General features: G+C 39.6%; 1 protein-coding gene across 2 annotated transcripts in view; it reads left to right on the top strand.

Annotated features, from left to right (window-relative positions):
• LOC126922200 (hemicentin-2-like) overlaps positions 1 to 19,061 on the top strand; it is a 204,530-nt gene that overhangs the window by 40,335 nt on the left and 145,134 nt on the right. Inside the window, exon 1 of one of the 2 annotated variants that reach the window (XM_050734564.1) lies at positions 2,234 to 4,531. The exons of the other annotated variant lie outside the window; for it this stretch is intronic. Coding sequence (XP_050590521.1) covers positions 4,423 to 4,531 — 109 coding nt within the window. The 5' untranslated portion in view covers positions 2,234 to 4,422. Of the gene's footprint in view, positions 1 to 2,233; positions 4,532 to 19,061 lie in introns of those variants that run through there. 2 annotated transcript variants of the gene reach the window in all.

Here is a 19,061-nt window from a genome sequence, read left to right as displayed (position 1 = left end):
GTTACAAAGTTAGTTAATACGTTTAGTATGCGTTATGATCGCTGTCAAGTTGTAGAAAGTCTGGGTCAAATCAAAATTCCTCCGAATGAAAGTTTCCTTTCTTTTAATTCACATACCGTATTCAAGATTGAAACAGTTTCGATACCAAAAGTCGATAGTGGAAGCTTTTAATTTAATACAAGGGCCATTGAGTAGGATCCTCTTGTACAAAAATTGATTAATTAATAGTATTAGTAAATTGAAAAGGTACAAGTTATAGATTATAGGCTTCTCCTTTGCGAGTCGCATTAATAAGTTGCTTAAGACATGTGATTGACAACGATGAAATAATGTTCCTGTGAGTTTTACAAATTTCCACGTATTGCTTACATTCGTATATTTCTAATAATTCTTTACATTATGTATGTCTTACGATACATATAGACAATTAATTTATCGTTCGACTATTTAATATATTTCAAGAATGGAAGAATTTTAGGAACTATGCGCAATACATAAAAGCTATGAATTTGAAGAATGCGTGTAGACAATGAAGCTCCTGGGTGGTAGTGGCGCGTGCACGTGCAGGAACGCATATCTCTATGAGGCTGAGTCTTTTTACAGGAAAGTACTGTATGATGAATGAGAATTTTAGAAAGAGGAGCAGCGCCTTTATAGAACGTAAACGAGTGAAGTGCCTATCCAGTAAATTTAGGAAGTACGAATTTCACTGGACGTAGAGTCTTACGCTTGAGTTCATTGTATCGCTAATATCTATTTAACACGTACTAAATTAAAAATCTTTCTTAGTTGTTCCAAATTAAAACTTCCTACTTTTAAGACTTTTTCGAGCTTTCGACAACTTGTTCAAACGTGAAAGATTAAATGATTTCAAGATCGTAAAAGATGCAACAAGCTTTCGTTCTGACGAAGAATTCGAAGACTTTTACAAAAGAGTTTTTCTTCGATCGTTACGTAAAAGGAGCAAGTGATAAGAAAGTAGTAAAGCTGTACGGTTAGGTACATATTTGGAAATAACAGTTGTCAAGGAACGAAAAACAATTTGTATAGAGATACAGATGGATACAGAAGTAGCGAAGAAGCACAAACGTGTAAATAATGGCGAATTTGTATTATCACTGACAATGAAACTAAGGGTCATACCACTGTATCATCGCTGCACAATATCTTGCCTTTACAGTGACTTGGCGGAGACTGACAGAGATTAATGGAATTCTCTACTCCATGTTTATAAAGACAAACAGGAATAGTAGTACTAAGTCGTAACAAGATTTATCGATCGATCTGAATAAATTACAAATTGAATGGCAGTCGCGTGATTTTTAAAATCAATCACGAGGAAAGATCCGATAGTACGCATATAGATATTTTCTATAGCCGGAATCTCGAAGGAGTTAATAAATAAAAATCCTGTATTCCGAGAGAAATTCCAAACACAAGCAACGCAGATAAAACACCTATGGTAAAATCCTCACAACCGTATTTCTCGGTATGCCGGCATAAATATTTTATGGGAGAAAATCTGATTTGTCGAAGATTCTCTAAAGCAATCTGACCCTAAAACACCATGAATATTAACCAATTCGCATGATATTGCGAGATGAGAGAATTACGGTCGTCATCGACCTATAAAACATATTAATTTCGCAAGCGTTTAGAGTGGAATAAGCGAAGAGGTCGGCTCGCCCCGGATCTTATATAACGCGGCAATTTTCAAGAATTTCAACACCTCGCGTTCGGCGTTAGTTCCTTTACTAATAAAAACCTGTCTCGAAAATGATTTAGTCGGAACACGGCTCTCGAAGACGTTCTCGCGGCAACGGTATATTACCTAGCAGCTTTATTAAAAACGAACGAGAACACCGTTCAAATTCCATATATACAAGCTGTCGTTCAGCCGGCGCGAATTCGCGTCACCTTGTCGATCCTTCGAAGATATTGCATGACCTGTACCGCGGCGATTATGACGATGGCGGCTCATTAGCCTCGCCGCCACTAAATCATAATGATCTCAACGCGTAGTGCGTGGTGGAGAACGCGCGAGGAAGAGGCGAGAAGAAGACCCGATCCGACCGAACGGACCGTAGGAAACCGAGAGAGAAAGCGAAGATGGACGTAGCGCCAGTCGAGACGAGGACGGATTGACGAGCGAGACAGAAACGTGAAACGCGAGCGTGCCCGAAGTCGACCGAGTAGCCGCGAAGGCAGCCGAACCGGCTTGCGGTGGTCCTTCACGCTATTCAATGGTTTCAGTACCGAGCCGCCACGGGTCAGGACTCGACGTGGTTCTATCACGTGGGGCATTTGTTGTAAACTCGTATTCGAGCACGATCACAGTGGCATTGTGTGATCTATGAATTAAAATCGTGCCGAGACAACGTGATCTCGGCTTCTGCGTGCCGTCACGTTTCTCATCTGTCTCGCTCGATCGATGACCCGTCCAACAAGACCGATGGCGAAGACAGACTGACACGAAGCATCTTGTCTTTTCCTTTTAAAAATGTAAATGATCGATCATAGTGAATATGTTGGACAATGTGATGGTATTGTGTACGGAAGACAATTTGCCGACGGTGCCTGACTTCCTGCAACAATCGTTAAGAAGACTTACACACGTGTTTACGCTGCGGTAAATGCGAAATACAGCTAGTCTGGAAATTCATTTAGATCCGATTCACTGTACCAGACAAAAGAGCAAGTGGAGAGAAGAAAATCAAATAAAATAAAACTAGAAACGAAGTTTCGTGTTTGGAGGAATAATTTGCGGAGAGTCGGGTTCATAAATCTGATTGCAATACTCGTGGACACCGGCTGACCGAGTAATTAACTTAGTAACGTTCGCGGACTCAATTTCGTTGACTGATTAATATCGATACGCAGGGATTTAATTACGAGGACCGCACGAATCCCGGGTGGATGCCTCTGCTGTGCGAATGTCCTTCCGTGTACGCGCCCCTCGAGTAGCGACGCGAGTAACGAGCCGTGAGATAGGGGCAAACCGACGAGTTCATTCGGAGCTAGTGGTGCAGTAAACTAGACTCGTGTCCGGAGCGTTACTTGCGGTTCAGTGCGACCCGTTTCGAAGTCGACCAATTCTCGCGAAACTGGCAATTCGAACTTTGAATTTTGAACGAACTCGTGATCGTCGTTCTGCACTTTTGCTGCTTTCTCTTCGCAATAACCTTGCGTATTCGATACGAAAAATATCCAGAAGCTCGACGTAGCTCCACCCACGCTACAATTCGAGGACAAGACGGTCTATCGAAGTCTATCGGACGTGGATGGTTTTGTGCAAGCACAGTACGATTTCTCAGGGACGTTAGAACGAGTCAAACGCGTTCCTTCAGTCTCATACTCGACGTGCTTCGGTACAGATCACACTGCCGCCTTTTCCACGATTTTTACGCACAGTGTCTCATTACTGCCGAATTTCAATTTCCTCGAATTCACGATTGAATTTATACATCAAGCTCGACGATCGGAGATTTAACGTCAATAGCGTGTATACGTACATCGATCTTGAACTTAGAGCGTAATTCGACAAACTCGAAGCGATACTCGTGTCTGTCGAAAGTGCGTACAAGTTTCGAATCTTACGGAGGTTTTATTACTCAGCCTGACGTCGCATTAATATTTAACATGGTTCACGTTTTACGGTGAATACATCGAAAGACACAAAGTTTCATCTAACGCTTCTAACTGCCATCGAAATCCGACCGCACACATTTCCTAGCGAATTTTCTCAAGAAGAATCTGCCAACTCTGCGACGCAGCTATCCCAGCGTGATATCCAACGAACTTAGTACCAGTTAGAAAGTTGCTGGAAACTTCTTGGCTAACAATCGCGCGAGAAACCATCACAACGTTCGAACACCTCTCGTTCAGTTACTATCTTACAAGTGGATTAATTGAGACTCCCTTGGAAGGTGATCTCGCCACCGTAATTGGAACGAGTACTCGAAGGGAAGGTTACAAGATCAATTGGTTCGTCGAGTCGTTGGAAGAAAGACTCGGGGAAGAAAAGACTCTCGGGGATAGCAGAGGGAAGCTTTGGTTCCTAGTGTGTTGTACGTCGATTAAATGGTCGACGACGAAATCATTGATCACAGTTGAAATCTCCGATCGAGTGACAAAAGTGGTGATCGTCGAGGGTGTAGCGAGGAGTCGAGGAGGACAGAAAGGCGTTGAGAGGATGTCGACGACGGCGGCGCAATGCAGCAGTGGCGGCAACATCGGCAACAAGAAGGAGAACACCGACTGCACCGGTCGCGGCAGCAGCAACAGCAGCTGCAATTAGTGCCGGTTCACGACGATCGCGAGACTAGGTAACCGCTGAAAAGGCGGCGAGCGCGGGGGCGGCTAGGTCGGTCGGGGTGTTGGTTCGACGGTGTGTGTGCCAAGAGTGCGCGAAAAGGAGACAAAATGTGGTGGTGGAGGTGCCGGTGGAGTGTCGCGACTACGACCACGGTGTTCGTGTTGGGGATTGCCACGGTGTGCTCGCAGCTGGAGATATCTGATCTGGATAAGCCAAGTAAGTCGTACATAGTTATTATTATTTATATCTGATCCCACCACGCTGAAAGATAATCAACGCCTTTGTCTCTGTTACTCGAAATTTTTTGGCAATTTTTGACGAGGTACGAAGCCAAATACGATGACAAAAAAGTCCTATGTTTAACTCGTCATGGTTCAAGTATCGAAATAATGGGTAAAATTTCAGGCAACGTTATTAAAGCAAGTTATTTTTTTGTCAAGTTACAAAACATGTATTCTAGAAGCCCGTTGCTCAGGACGAAGGTAGAAAATGAATTTTTAACATTCGAAAAATATAGTTTATCATAGCTGTATAGAATACTTCAATTTCTTCTTTCGTAAACTCGTAGAATCTAGTAACGAAGAAAATATCGAACGAATTCTCGAAATTCCTTTTCATAAATAGCATATGAATTTTATAGAATTTAACGATACAAGTTTACTACAAAGGAATTACGACTGAAATGTTACGTTCATACAACTTTGGTCTTCAATGGGTAAACTCATTGAGTATTCGTATAAGGAATACGTACTTAGCTTGTTGCATTCTACGTTGAATGAAGGTACATCTTATAGAAATTACCATTAAGCCAAGCAAAAAGAAATACATAGAGGCAATGATTCGATTGTTACACTAACCGTGCAGTTGGAAATCAAATTACAAAAGAAACAGACAAAGGAAAAGATACGTGTTATCCGGACTGTGATATAAGTTAAGCACCTTGTTTTCGAATTACGTCGTACGAGAATCAATTAATTAAGTTTGAAATTTGAAAGATCAAAGGGCAACGAGAGAAATTAAAGTATACGTGCGTATACACGGCACACGTATAGCTATTCAAAGTGAAGTCATGTTATAAAAAAGACGAACATCCGTTCACTTTTGTTTTTGTTTCGACATTTCAGTGAGCGGACATTTTGCGCTTTAGCTTTCACGCTTGAGAAATTGTATTACTCTGCAGATTTTATTTCCAGCATGTATATGTATGTACACGTATTTCGTTGTATTTTTGATGATCGATAAGTTTAACAGAGTATGGCCATCGAAATATCGAAATTAGAAAAGTATAAACTAAACAATTGTTTTTGGACTTATCGAAGAAAATATACTTGGAATATTTTGTTGCTGCGATGTTGGTCTCAATTCTAAGTTTTTTTTATCTTAGACTAACGATTTTCAAACTTTTCCGTTGTCGCGTAACCTCAAGACTTAGCTCAAGACTTGAATCCGTAATGTGCCAAATATGTATATTTAAAACACTCAAAAACTGATCGTCGATAACCTTCAAATTTGAAGAGAAGAATTATTATAAGTAAATAAATATGCATATAAAGTATTTTTTATTCGAATAATAAATTATAATAACTTGGTGCGTGTGCGAGAATTTAGCGGTCTTCCGGAGGCCCGCGGGCCATCGGGTAAGAACCATCGTCTTAAGTCAATCTCTTTATGGAAAAGTTTTCTTGGTAACGATTTTTACAATATCTGTCTATCTCTACGAGATAATTTATCGCTTGACTTTCAAATTCACCAATTTCGTTTCCACCGTTTCTAAATTAAAAAAAAAAAAAAAAATATTTCGTGTGTAATTTGTATAACTCGCATAAAAGTTAAAAAGTGAGATCTTCTAAGATGTCAAAGTTAATATTGTTGTATAGTTGGAAGAAAATACTTTTATAAGCTGAATATGTCGTCAAAATAATTAGAGCAGGTATTACGATTTAATATTTCGCTTTAATAATATTCTATTAGAATATCAGTTATTATAAACTTCCCTTCACTGATAAATTCTGATATCCCTCCGGAATTATACTTACGTCAAAGTTACTGTACGAAATCTTAATTCAGAAGTCAATATTGATTATCGAGTTATGTCAGGCATCGAAAGGAGCATAATTTATGTAGTTAATGCAAGCCACCGTCTGTGGAGCTTGAAAGTTTCCTCAACAGTTGGTATTTTAGGAACATCGACGTTGATTATGCTATGAAATTCCCTCTTTTAAATGAAACGCAATGGAAAACAATAAAGATACATTTTCTTAACGTTCAACCTTGTTTACATCGAAAAAGCAATAACTGCATCCACAACATTTTTTCTACCGTTGTTTTTTTTACATAGCTGCACATACTTGCAGTGTATCGAATATTGTATTTCGATAAGCTTGCAACTATTGTACAACTACAACGTCAAATACTTTTACTGTTCGTATATCTCGTTAAAATTTTAATTACAAGTTCGTATATCGGCTTGTCTGGAAAGTTATATAAGCGATATTTCAAATACTTCGAAACAAACGAAAATTCGCGTATCTTTCAGAGAAGTTTTATTGTATTCGGTTAATTTTTATGGAAATTGTAGTATTTCGAAGATGAAGGAAATTGAATACGTGTTCGAAATTTAATATTTGTGTTCTTTCAAAAAGGAAAAGGAGTCACTGAAACGACGATATATAAAATGCGCGATGTTTCAGAAAGTCTTTTCCTCTTTCTAAAGACGAGAACTTTGGCCATAAGTCGAAAGACGCCCTTTAAAAAGCTACCTTCCATCGATCAAAACATTAATTGCAAATAATTCAGAACATATCGTGCAAGAAATAACAGAAAAATTGTAAAAGAAGAAGACGTCTTACTTGTTTACAACATACGTAGCTCCTCGTTTATCTAAAAATCGATCCTTCCAAACGATCCAATAAATATATAATTATTATTTCCTCGTAATTCTTTAGAATAAATGTTTCCATTTTTAAGAGGAAGAATTCTTTATTTAGATCGATTTCTTTCCATCAGAACCGCGATATTATTGCTTTCGAAAAATCATCAGAGTACAAGCTCTGCCTTTGTAATATTTACTCGGCGAAAACGAAAAATCACACATAGAATTTTAACATAAACGTTCAGCCATGTAAAAGAAAGATTCACCGCGTTACAAAACGATATTACGTGCCATTGAGAAACATTTACAGTATCTATTTTCCATTGAAATAAATTTCTCATTGCGTGTTCTGCGTGAGAGTAAGAGATAGCCAGGCTGTTCTTTGATTGATTTAATCTCCATTCTCTATGGATAATGACAAGTCGAGGATAGATATAAATGCACTTTATGCAATCCGTGTGTACGAATATGCGTAAATTCCTGCGTTCCACGTTGAAGCTCGCAAGATGACGAAGAAAAAGAGAACGTTTCTCAGAAATTGCTGACAGGTTCGCGGTCGCGCTTCTCTCATAGGGAAATTATTCGTGATCGAAGCGAAGGCAACAAAATAAATTTTCTACTGGTTAAAACGCTGCGAGATCTCGTAAATGTCAGAACCCTTAACTGATCGCGTTGAACTTGGATTTTACCACCTATCGCGAACGTCGATCGAACATTTAATGGCAACACGTTTCTATCCGACAGGGTTTTAAGTTGATAAAGAAGCTAAAAATTACATTCGAAACGCGACCAGCTTTTGATAGTATTATTATCTAGCGCAATTGCTGAAGCTACTAGCAAACCGATTTCTCAATACCGAATGTAATTTAAAGCGTTAATATCGCAGTGAATAGTTTCATTTCGAATGTTTTATTCGTGGAAGGACGCAATGTCGGATAAGAATTTCCAATAAAGCTGGATATTTGGTCGTTTCCCGTACGTAATGGAGTAGGCCCTCCTTTGTCACGGAAAATTAATATTAAAGCCTACAATCCGTACGTAGATGTAATAAAAATGTAGAACGAAAGCCGCGTTATCGATTTGAGTGGACAGTGTGGAACAAGCTAAGTCGAAGGAACGGAATGACAGTTAAACTAGTTTAATTAAACCGCTGCTCTAAGCCCCTTCTGAATTTATCGTCAAATGACAAAGGAAAAGAAATTCCCGGTCCACTGAGAGAAAAGGAGAGGCAGAAAAAAATTGGAATTTCAATAGCGAAGTTCAGCTTTCTGGGCTGTAAGACGGAAAATAATGTGGCACCGACTTCGCAACTTCCCAAACTTCCTTGTAAAAGTTCTCTATTTATTAAAACGGCCCTTTCCTTCGCGAACCCTTTAATCATTGCGTTCTCCCTCTCCTCTTCGTTCTTTCTTTTCCATTGTTACTTTTATGATTTAATTATTCGTTGCAAGCGGCTATCGTTGAATGACAATTGTTACAATGAAATATCTAGTATTTGCATCGATACGAAGGTATAATTGGTTGGATAAAGGAATTTTTCAGTAGGATTCCAGCTATGTAATTAGCGAATGTTATTACGTTTCACGCACTTAACAATATTCATTTCCTATAAAAAATCAAACGTAAGTAGTCTTTGTATCTAATACTCGATATGCGGGGAATCTTTGTAATAAGGAAATATCTGTGTTCTTGAGTCGTTCATTCTGAATTCTTTGTTATATGGCTACAGCGTTAAACGGTTAGGGGGAATTCATTTTTCAATAGAATCTCGGATAGTATCGGACAAACTCTGTGAATTGTGGAAAGAAAAAATACAATTTTAACTCGGTATAGGGAAACAAACGTTGCTCGAAGCGAATTAATATACTACAATACAAGCTTCGTAGTGAATTCGAAAGTGGTTAATTGCGATTGCAATTGGCGATCGCGTTGCAGTTACAAAACTGTGCTATGACCGTGTGTGATCGAATGTTATCCCCGTGGTTCAGCCGGGTTTGTTGAACATTTGTTTCAACAGGTGCTGGCAAGGATGAAAAACAGAACGCGTGGTAACTTTTTCGTTCGTATGTCGTGTTAATTAATAGTTTTTACGCCGGTTTACGTACAGAAGGACGTCAGCGATATCCAATATGGTTTTTCAAAACATCGAATAATTTGTTTTGATTCGTATTGAGAAAAATAACGAACAGATACGATGATCGTCGATCGCTCGAACCTTTGCAGCTATTATTAGTGACAGGCTTAAATACGTCGCGAATAGATTCGAAGATTCACAGTGTTCATACTCTGATTCGGATTTGCTGTTTTTTGTACGCATTGAACTTGATCTGATCGCTTTACGGATCATTTGATATTCGAGCAGCGATATTCGGGAATCGTAGAAAGCGAAGGCTAGAAATTTTACAGGCTTTCGCGGCGAATAGACACGGTACCGTTAGAAGACATCCCAGTTCTGTGATATTGTGGCGCCGTGATTAATTGCTCAATGAATTTCGATTAATTTTGTGGTCATTCAACAAGTAAGCCAAGCAGGTAGTTTACGGCTGGAAATAACTAGTCTTAGATTTATGAGTCTTGTAAAGATCGAGCCGATGATACGCAGTGTAATTCGAAATAGAGCGGAACAATTTAACGATATGTGGGTGGTTTCCCGTAACGTAAACAAACATTTTTAGCAAAATATATGCCTGAAAATTGATGTTATAATGATGTTATATTCTATCCAATCTTAATAGTAAAGTACAGTTACGTTAATATTCGGACGTAACATTATCTCTGTATGTATTTGTTGCATAGTATCATAGGATACCAAGAAATTTAAATGTCATGTCTAATTTTATTCTGCAAAAATATGAATAATAAAATTAACATGGCTAATGAAGTCTTCCTTTATCATCTCACCGACGTTCTTCTATGCTTAAAATTACTATTATATATGTATCGTGCTATTTCAATGTATGTCATAGTAAAGTGAATCTGTATGAACGCACGAATAGCTACTCGCCGTCATATTCATCTGCTATCTCTGGTTTATTATCTTTGCTACGAAATATTGTCTGATCTCTCTTTCATATGACGTTGTAACTGTCTTTTAATTTTTACGCCATCCATAACTCGTAAAAAACTGATACATTGAGACCATACGAAGGAAAGGTCGTAAATGGCTGACAATCATTGGTCGAAGTTTCTTTGCTTGTTCGAGGAGGAAAAGTCGCTCTTCGATCCATTTCCATTAACGCTCATTTCACATCGACCGAGTTTCGCCGCATGATATTTGCCTGCGATTTTCAAAGACGTGCCCCTTTTTTACCCGCAAGCTTTTACACGACTGCCGCGTGGTAAAACGCACAGAAATCTTCGTGCAGGACGCTGTATCGTGAAAAACCGCGGCGCAGCCACCCGAACGCCTCCATTGAAGACCATCTAACGTCGAAAACCACCGAGGGAAAACGTATCTGTGGTTCCTTTACCGCTGACTAACGGTTTGAACGGTCTAAATAGAGGATTAAAAGCGCAGATGGTTTTGCTTCTCTTTTCGCGAAATGCGCTACATCTGTTTCTTCTTTCCTTTATATGCGTTCGTACGTACGTAACGTGATCGAACAGTGAAAAGTGCGAGTAGTACTTTGATAAGCGCAATATTAAAACTCGGAGGATTTCATATCTGGCATTCCATCTTTATTTCCAGTGCCAGAGTCGGATAGAAAATCTGTATATACAGCTAACGAATTTTACGTATTTGACTTAACAGAAAAAGTAAGAACGCATTTTGTCAGCGAATTATTTACACTTGCCTATCCATACAATTATTATTAATTTCATTTCGCGGAGAAAGTAACAAACTTGGAACATTTATCTGATAAAAATCTTTCATTTGGTATCTACCAGCCTGATAATCGATATAAAAATGGCACGTTTTTTAATAAAACTCAGCACGATACGTAATTCAATTTAGAAAACAGCATGAACTCCACGTAGGTGCAGATAATTAATACCTGTTTTTGGTCACACCCATACAATCTATAGAAATCCGTTTCACTACTTACATGCGCTATTTATCAGGAGGAGTCAGTCATGGCTTTCAAACGTATTAACGCGGCACGACCTCCGGCCGGGTGATAAATTCCGCTCCAACACGTTCACAAGGATAAGAGCGGCGCATTCTGTGCGTCCTGGTGACTGGCCGAAGAGTCGATGACACTCGAAAACGGCAATTGCAGCATCGCGCGGCCGAACGCTCATGGTAATTAATTTTTTGCGTGCGACTCTCGTGAGCGAAGGAACCGCGGAATGACCACGAAATCGGTCTAATGGCTGGTCATTTGTCATTTTATGAACGGCCGAAGGCGGAAGCCTTTTGCACATCCTCGACGAAAGACAAACGATAATTTGCACTCTGTCCACCTTCGTAAGTACACACTTTCCGACCTGTACGACTTAATGGAAACACGAGTAACGTTGCTCACGAACTTTGTACCCGATAAATGACGCAGCCTTTTTCGTCTACTTCCGTAACACGCACTGTTTCTGACATTTTTATCTGAAATCCGACGATGGTAGATTTGAGAGGTTGAGTTTAAACGTCGTTGTCGATCGAGGCAGATTGAGAACGAGGTGGACATTCCAGGTTTGTTTAGGTTTCTGCCGTTGGATTATGATAGGTCTGGTGGAACGTGGTTTGGGATATTTGGAAACTCTTGAAAATGTCTCTTGGTAGTTACTTTAAATCGTACAAGTGGTTACACGAGTTCTTTTTTGTTGATGCATGTTATTGATTTTAATAATTTATGGGAATGATAAGAAAAAGATGGAAGTTGTTAGCTTTAATAAATCAGGGTAACGATTATGCGTATGCATGTTCCTCGGTGTTGTGCTACTTGAATATACGTAAGTTATAAGATTTAAGACACGAATTTTGTTTGACTTTTAGCTTTCTTATCTGTCTCTAAAAGGCCTATACATTGATTTTAACTAACGCGTTCTACCCAAATAGATTTGCAGGTTTATCGTAACTGCAATCCTAGTATAATTATTCTTTACAGATCGTTAACATCGTAGATATACTCAATACACACGACAATCTTAAGAGTCTAACTAGCCGACACCTTCTATCGCAATAGCTAGGCAACACCGATAACTTCAGCGATACAGAGAGCACAGATTAGTACTATTTATATGGTCTTTACACGCTAGTTGCACTCGGCGTATACGTTTCCGTCCAATGATATCTGCTAATAGAAACACACGTGAAACACACACGAAGCAATAGTTGAAAAAAAGAAACGCGAATCGTTCGTGTTGTTGGTCACGTCGCGCGTCCTACACGTGAGTTACGAAATACACGACGGAGAATTTTTCCGAGGAATTTTTATCCCCTTTTTTGTCTCTGTTCGTCGTTCGAACCCAAGCTGGCTTTAACAGCCGCGATTAAACGTCGCAGCATCTCCCGGTCGATACGGAAAAACCGAAAATAAAAGCGGAATCGACGGTGTATACGCGACTTGGTCGGCACGAACCGTTTGATCTAGGTTTTTGTGAAAATAGTACGCTATTCCTGTAGTGTAAAACGCGAGTGGGCGGTCAAGTGACATGGCGTGTTCTGTTTATTGAACGGCGTGCGTCCCATCTAGAGAGCTCTTAATTTGAATGTGCTCGTAGAAACGGGGTATACCGCTGCAACGTTTCTTGTCACGAATTACGCTTTCCTGACCTCTCAACGGGGAAAGAACACGTTGCCCTCCGTGGTGAAAGACGATACCACGCCGCGGAATGTCGCTGCATCATTCATTTAATCTAAAAGCTGTTCTCACGTAAGATCCATGAGACTAATTTTGATCGATCGTCAAATTGTATCGCAACAAATGTCGCCTATGAAATTATTCTCCCTTTGTCCGAATTGGGCTTTTTGCATGCGAACTTCGGGACAAACTTAACGTATTTTGTTACGCGAAGAAACTTGGGGAAAAATTTCGATTTGAGAGTTATTAGTACAGAGCATAGAGCGTAATCTATATCTATTTCTGATAATAATATATATGCAATATGCATTGTATCGGTGATTTAATTTTTTCAGTAATATCTTTAAATTAACGGATCCTGCAACTATTTCTGAGATTCCATCATACCGAGTAGAAGTCCAGTTCTATACAGACCGGTTCGGAGAAAATCCACTTACTATAAATAGAGAGTGTATATACATAATTCATAAATCATAATGCAATAACGTACTAGGTTGCGTAATAAGTTTGCATCTTTTTAAACAGCGACAGATAAGAACTATCTAGTCAACGACGTACGAATCCAACGTTATCCATCTGTTTGTGCATTCGAGTAAATAACGCCCAACAATATAGCACCGCAATTGTTTAAACCGACGGTTCTATGTCACGTGTTTTCACAATTTGCCAGACAGTTTATTCAATTAAGTCACGATGCGTGCATCAAAACGTTCGTCAAATTACGCGGATTATACGAATTACGCGTAATCGTCGTATCCCTGTGGTTCGTAACGAACGTCTGTTTCGATGGAACCCCCTGTCAAAGATCGAGTGCGCATCTCTGTATTATTATAATTCATTATGTGCCACGCAATTATGTCGCTCGCGACCGATGTTCGCGTTTCGTGTTCCGCGTATCTCACGGGTGTTCCCGTGGTTGATGGTGAAAATGCGGAGTATCACACCCGCGGGTCTCGTTTCGTAAAACTGTGATGCAGGTAACAAGTGGATCCACTTCGCTGTCCCTATACAGCCTAGCTAAACCCGTGATCCAGACTAGGCTGGAATTTTTCGCGAATTTTCCCTAGTGCGCCGTAATCAGTCGAACGTTCACCATTTGCGCAGTAATCGTGCAGATTTCATTGTGTTTCGATGCTTAAATATTTACTAAACCCATTGCTCTTATGTTTTCACCGATATTAAAGGAAACTTCAACCTGGACTGTGTTTATCGTAACTTTACGTTTGCATAATTACACACTTCCATAAATATGTACGAGTGTCGTATAAAATATGTGCGTATATGCGTTAAGAATAACTGGAGTAAACTTAAAACGTAGCTACTATTTTCCTTGATTTCAGAATCACATTTTAAACATTTGAAACATTTTCCCTGGCAAACATTAATTTGTTTGGCGATCGTTACCCGAAGCGTTTATAAATTTCATTTTTCTCGCACCACTGTCGATATTTACTGAATATCCATAATTTGCAGAATTAATTAATCTTAGCAGGCTGATAACTTCAATTTTCGCCTTCGCCCTTGCTGGTCAAAGCTGCGTTAGCGGCGGTATAGGAAACGAGATTACATTAAATTTTAATTAGATCTATTTATTCGAATCTCATTAACAGATCCATGTCAAAGAGACGCGCAGTTGCTACTTTGTATTCATGAAATCCTCTTATAGCAAGCTATCAATTTCAATCAGTCACGCGTTCTAGCTGTTGCTAGTGGAAGATTCGATCGCAGATCTTTTCTCCTCGACGAATACGACACCGAGCTGCATCCCTCCTTTTGTTATTCTCGTTTAACGGTAATTAGTTTTCGCGTCGCGAATCGATACTCCTTCACGCGTCGTTCGATTCCATTCGTTCGTTCGTTCAGCCGGAACTCCATCTTACCTATTGGAAACAGAAGTTTGGCAAAAATTTGCCTGCCGGCTGTTTCTAGCGAAGTAAGTTGGAATTATTCGGGGAAATGAAAAGTTGTCGTGCCGTTGCACGAAGGAAAACTAACCTTCCTTTCGGATTAATCAATAGCGCGAAGTTCCTTGCCGATGTACCGACCGCGACCATGAGATATTCAAAATTATTCGTTTAACGATTCATCGTTTATTTATTGGTTAACCGGAGAGTAATTAATTTATGAGTTTATCAGCTATTTTGAAAAATAAACAAACAGGGATATCGAACATCGAACATCTCGAAAGCACGAAATTTATCGTGTATGTTGCATAAATTGAGAATTGGTTGAAAAAGTATAAAGTATATAGGAATAGAAGTTACGTAATAATAAAAAGCGAGTCTGTAAGTAGGTCGATATTACACGAACCTCGTTTTTCTAAAATTTACGTGTCCTTCCTTCTGATTTGTATACAGAGTTGTCTACAAATACATCCCTATTCGTAAATACTGAGACATCCTCTGATCTCACACAGAACACGATAATTGATTCAGATCACTAGGCAGATTACTAATCGGTTGGAATTCTGTGTTTGTGCAATATGCGAAACACATGGCGAAGGCTGTAAAAACAATCTACGATGATTTTACATTTTAGTTCAGCATCTTTGACGAACTAAATTTCAATTTTTTAATCGATTTTTGATCGATGGTATCGATCTTCTACGTGTCGATGAAGAAGTAATCCGGTTGTACGATACGCTGACGCAATTTCGACAGTTGCGTATTTATTCTTGAGACTTTATCGTCACGGATCGTGCATTTTGTATCACGTTCAAACGTTTCGATAGCCAGTGGGTAGATAATGGACGCAACACGACAGCCTCGAATTCGGAAAGTTGTCGGAAATATGCTTTCGCAATAGCTACGTATTTTAGCATATTAAAAGCGATAACCAGAGCCCGTAACGTAATTCGTGCATCGCTAGCCAAACGGCAGCTGCTTTTCTCCAGGTAGCGATAGAAATTTTGCAAGTTACGCGTTAATTCGTAGAGAAACTATTATCGTAGCCTCCCTATCGGTCCTCCCGGCCATAGCCGAGTAGTCGCTAACTAGTCTGACCGGCAGTGTAGGCGAGTGGAGAAGATGCATCGGGAAATGGTTGGGAATAAGGGTGAATTGTCTTGAGTTCGAACGATTCGACGAAATGGCTGCCGGCTACTCGTAACAATATCCGAAACAGGTTGCCCGTACCTGTTCACGTAGCTTAGCTTACCGCAGATTACCGGTAATCCCTCGGGTTCGGGTAACAGTTACACGCTTTCAACGAGAGACAGGGAAGTTTGACCACGCTCTATGTCGGCCCGCGGCGAAACGAACTTCCATTCACGCTGACGACGTCGTTGAATCTCCCCGTGGTATTCGTAGGCCGCTGGGACAAGCCGGAGGACGAATTTCCCCACGTGATACATACGTACAGTGCGTCTAACAATTTGTTAGGTCTGGTAGCAATTTTGCCGAAGTTCTTGTACGATTTATGATTTTTGTATCCCTAATTTGTAACGAAATAATCGTAACTTGTTATGTATTAAGTTTAGCTATTACGAATTAAGGATTTACGCCACTTGAGATGTTCGTAGTGCCACGATATCCCTCAAGAGGAACACACGCTGAGATTCGAAAGTCACAGTCTTCGTGCATGTAACAACGAAGCATCTTCGCGATGATACGATATAATGACGATATAATGGCAGATAGCCCGCCGCTATTTAGCCTTATCGTAATTTATGGCTGGGCCGAGGGATTAATGAGAAGCTCGACAGGTTGCTTGAGCGAACGTTACGACTCAAAGTGGTCGAACTATGAGGCGCCAATGTCGTTGATACGATTCTTTAGAATTTAGAAGAATAGAGACTCTACCAAAGCCTAAGGCGTTCTTAAAAATCCCTAACATCTAACACGCGTGTCTAAATGTGTCTTCTTTAGGAAGAGATTTCTTGGCTATCTGTACTTTCTACGCACACACACTAACATAACGGGAACTTTACGTTATAACGTACAGCAGTTTGAACGACGAAGTTACCTACACTTTGTATATTACTTCATATTACTTCTATTCGAAAACGGTGAAGCGAGGTCTAAATTTTTCTTTGAAAAAAGATTCTCCTAGCTATTCTACGCGATATTAGCTTTTTAACAACTTTGTAGGAACAGTTCTTTTTTTTCGTAATTAATCAAAAAGTAATTTTTACAACGGTTTACTGCAGGAATTAAAACTTTCAACTTCGAAGACGAACATTTCCATCTCGGTAAGACTAGGCTCTCTAGAAATTCGATCGCGTATCGATAACACGTTGGTCGATGGATTGTCAAAATTTCAATGGAATTGTATGAAATTCAGTTGTACGCTAGGAATACCTTAAACGGACAAAAATTGAAGTGGTTAGGCACGAACAACAATACTCTGTTGGCAACTGCTTTTGAAGTGTCCCGATTATCCGATTAAACGTTCGCCGCTTGACGAGCAACGTACGTTTAATGGGGTTACTTCGTTTTGCTCGGCTCTCGTGTAGAATTACCCGTGGCGTGGTGTAAATGAGCGGTAGACAGGGGTGAATCGGTTGCCAACGGATTAGAGGCCGCTACGGAAGTCTCGTATTTCCAGTTAATGGCAGATAAACTAGATCGAAGTTCCTGATACATATTTTTATATGTGACCTCATGATTCCATGAACTTATGCGTGCTGTTAATCTGAAAATTTTCAAATCGTTGTATTGCGTGATGTCGACTAATTGATCAAAATCTTTACCGCTACATTTCAAGGATTTGAAGCGTAATAAACGAAATTTGACGAGTTTATTAAGTAAGTTTATCGATACATAAATCGTGCGATTTAGATAACGCTCGAACGCTTCAAGTACCAGCTATACGTTTTAATATATCTTAATTATCAAACACTTTGGATCCGAGCTAACTTGTCCCAATAAATCGAACTTCAACGGACAAAATCTAAGCAACGCAAAACGTACAGCTAAAAACGATTTATCGAGGAACGTACGTAATATTTGGTGTGTAAATACATGTGCCCTTTCTTTTCCGTGTTCTTCCTTGCTGCTTATTATTTCACCCCTTTGATTGTTTAGCTTCGTCACCCTTGTAATCGTAGATTTTAGGATACCTCTTAATGTTTCCAATTGATGTAAACCAACGTTAGGCGTTAGCCCTATTTGTATTTCATCGAGCAAAGCGATTTTATCGCTGAAAGTTAACCCTTTGCACTCGGAATTTTATTTCAATTTCGTTACCAGCAGCTCCCAAAGTTTTTAAGCGTTTTATTTGAAATTTACTTTAACTAAAAAATAAGACTTATTTAAAATAATTTAAATAAATAAAGGAAGAAAGAAATTCATTTAAATGCCAGTTTTATTCACACTATTGTTGTATTTTGTAATTTTTAAGCGTATGATATATCTCGAAACAATTTCCAGGATGCAATCCTGCTTTCCTTCCGCACGTTTCACAAAAAGAGGTGGGACTGAAAGAATGTCGAGTCACGCTCGACATAGGGGTGCAAAGAGTTAAATCTTTCCTAAGCACGCTGGAGATGGAATGACAATATATGCAACACACGATAAACATCTCAATCGTACACGTACGTTCACCTTTGTAACTTATTAGTAACTGGCCGAAACGAGCTACAGCAGAGCAAATTATTCTCCGCCCCTCGGGTAGCCTCACTATACCGATAAACAAAAAGCTATCGCTGAAGCTGTAATGGGAAGACGCGTGTCACGCCCCCACGTCACTCGCGTTCTTGTGCCAGGGCTCGGGCGTGTCAACCTGATCTCGTTTTAATCATTTTAATGCGATTTCGACTGTCGGATCTCTTTCTCTTTCATTCACGTTGCCCTCTCCTACGTTCAAGCCATAGCTATGCTTCAGATCAGCATCGCTACTTCGTAAGTTTCGTTCTATCCGCAACTGTAAACTATACGAGCGTAAGCTGTGGCAATAAAACGGCGGTATGTTCCATATAAGCGAATTGAAATCGCATTGTATTCTAGCTTTTGTTTCCGTTCTTCGGTATTTGTCCCAAATAAACGGTGGTTCTGATTAACCGGCGTCCCGTTCAAGCGGAATCCACTGTATAAAATCAAATGTTTGGATCGAGATTTTGTTAACTTTTGGTTAGCATTTGTATGATTAAATGACGATTCGAAATATTTATTTTTTATCATTGTTGCAACGAATGTAC

This window comes from Bombus affinis, chromosome 11 (genome assembly GCF_024516045.1).
Source record: "Bombus affinis isolate iyBomAffi1 chromosome 11, iyBomAffi1.2, whole genome shotgun sequence".
NCBI classification, from domain to species: domain Eukaryota; kingdom Metazoa; phylum Arthropoda; class Insecta; order Hymenoptera; family Apidae; genus Bombus; species Bombus affinis.
This window is presented reverse-complemented; position numbering and strand designations above follow the sequence as displayed.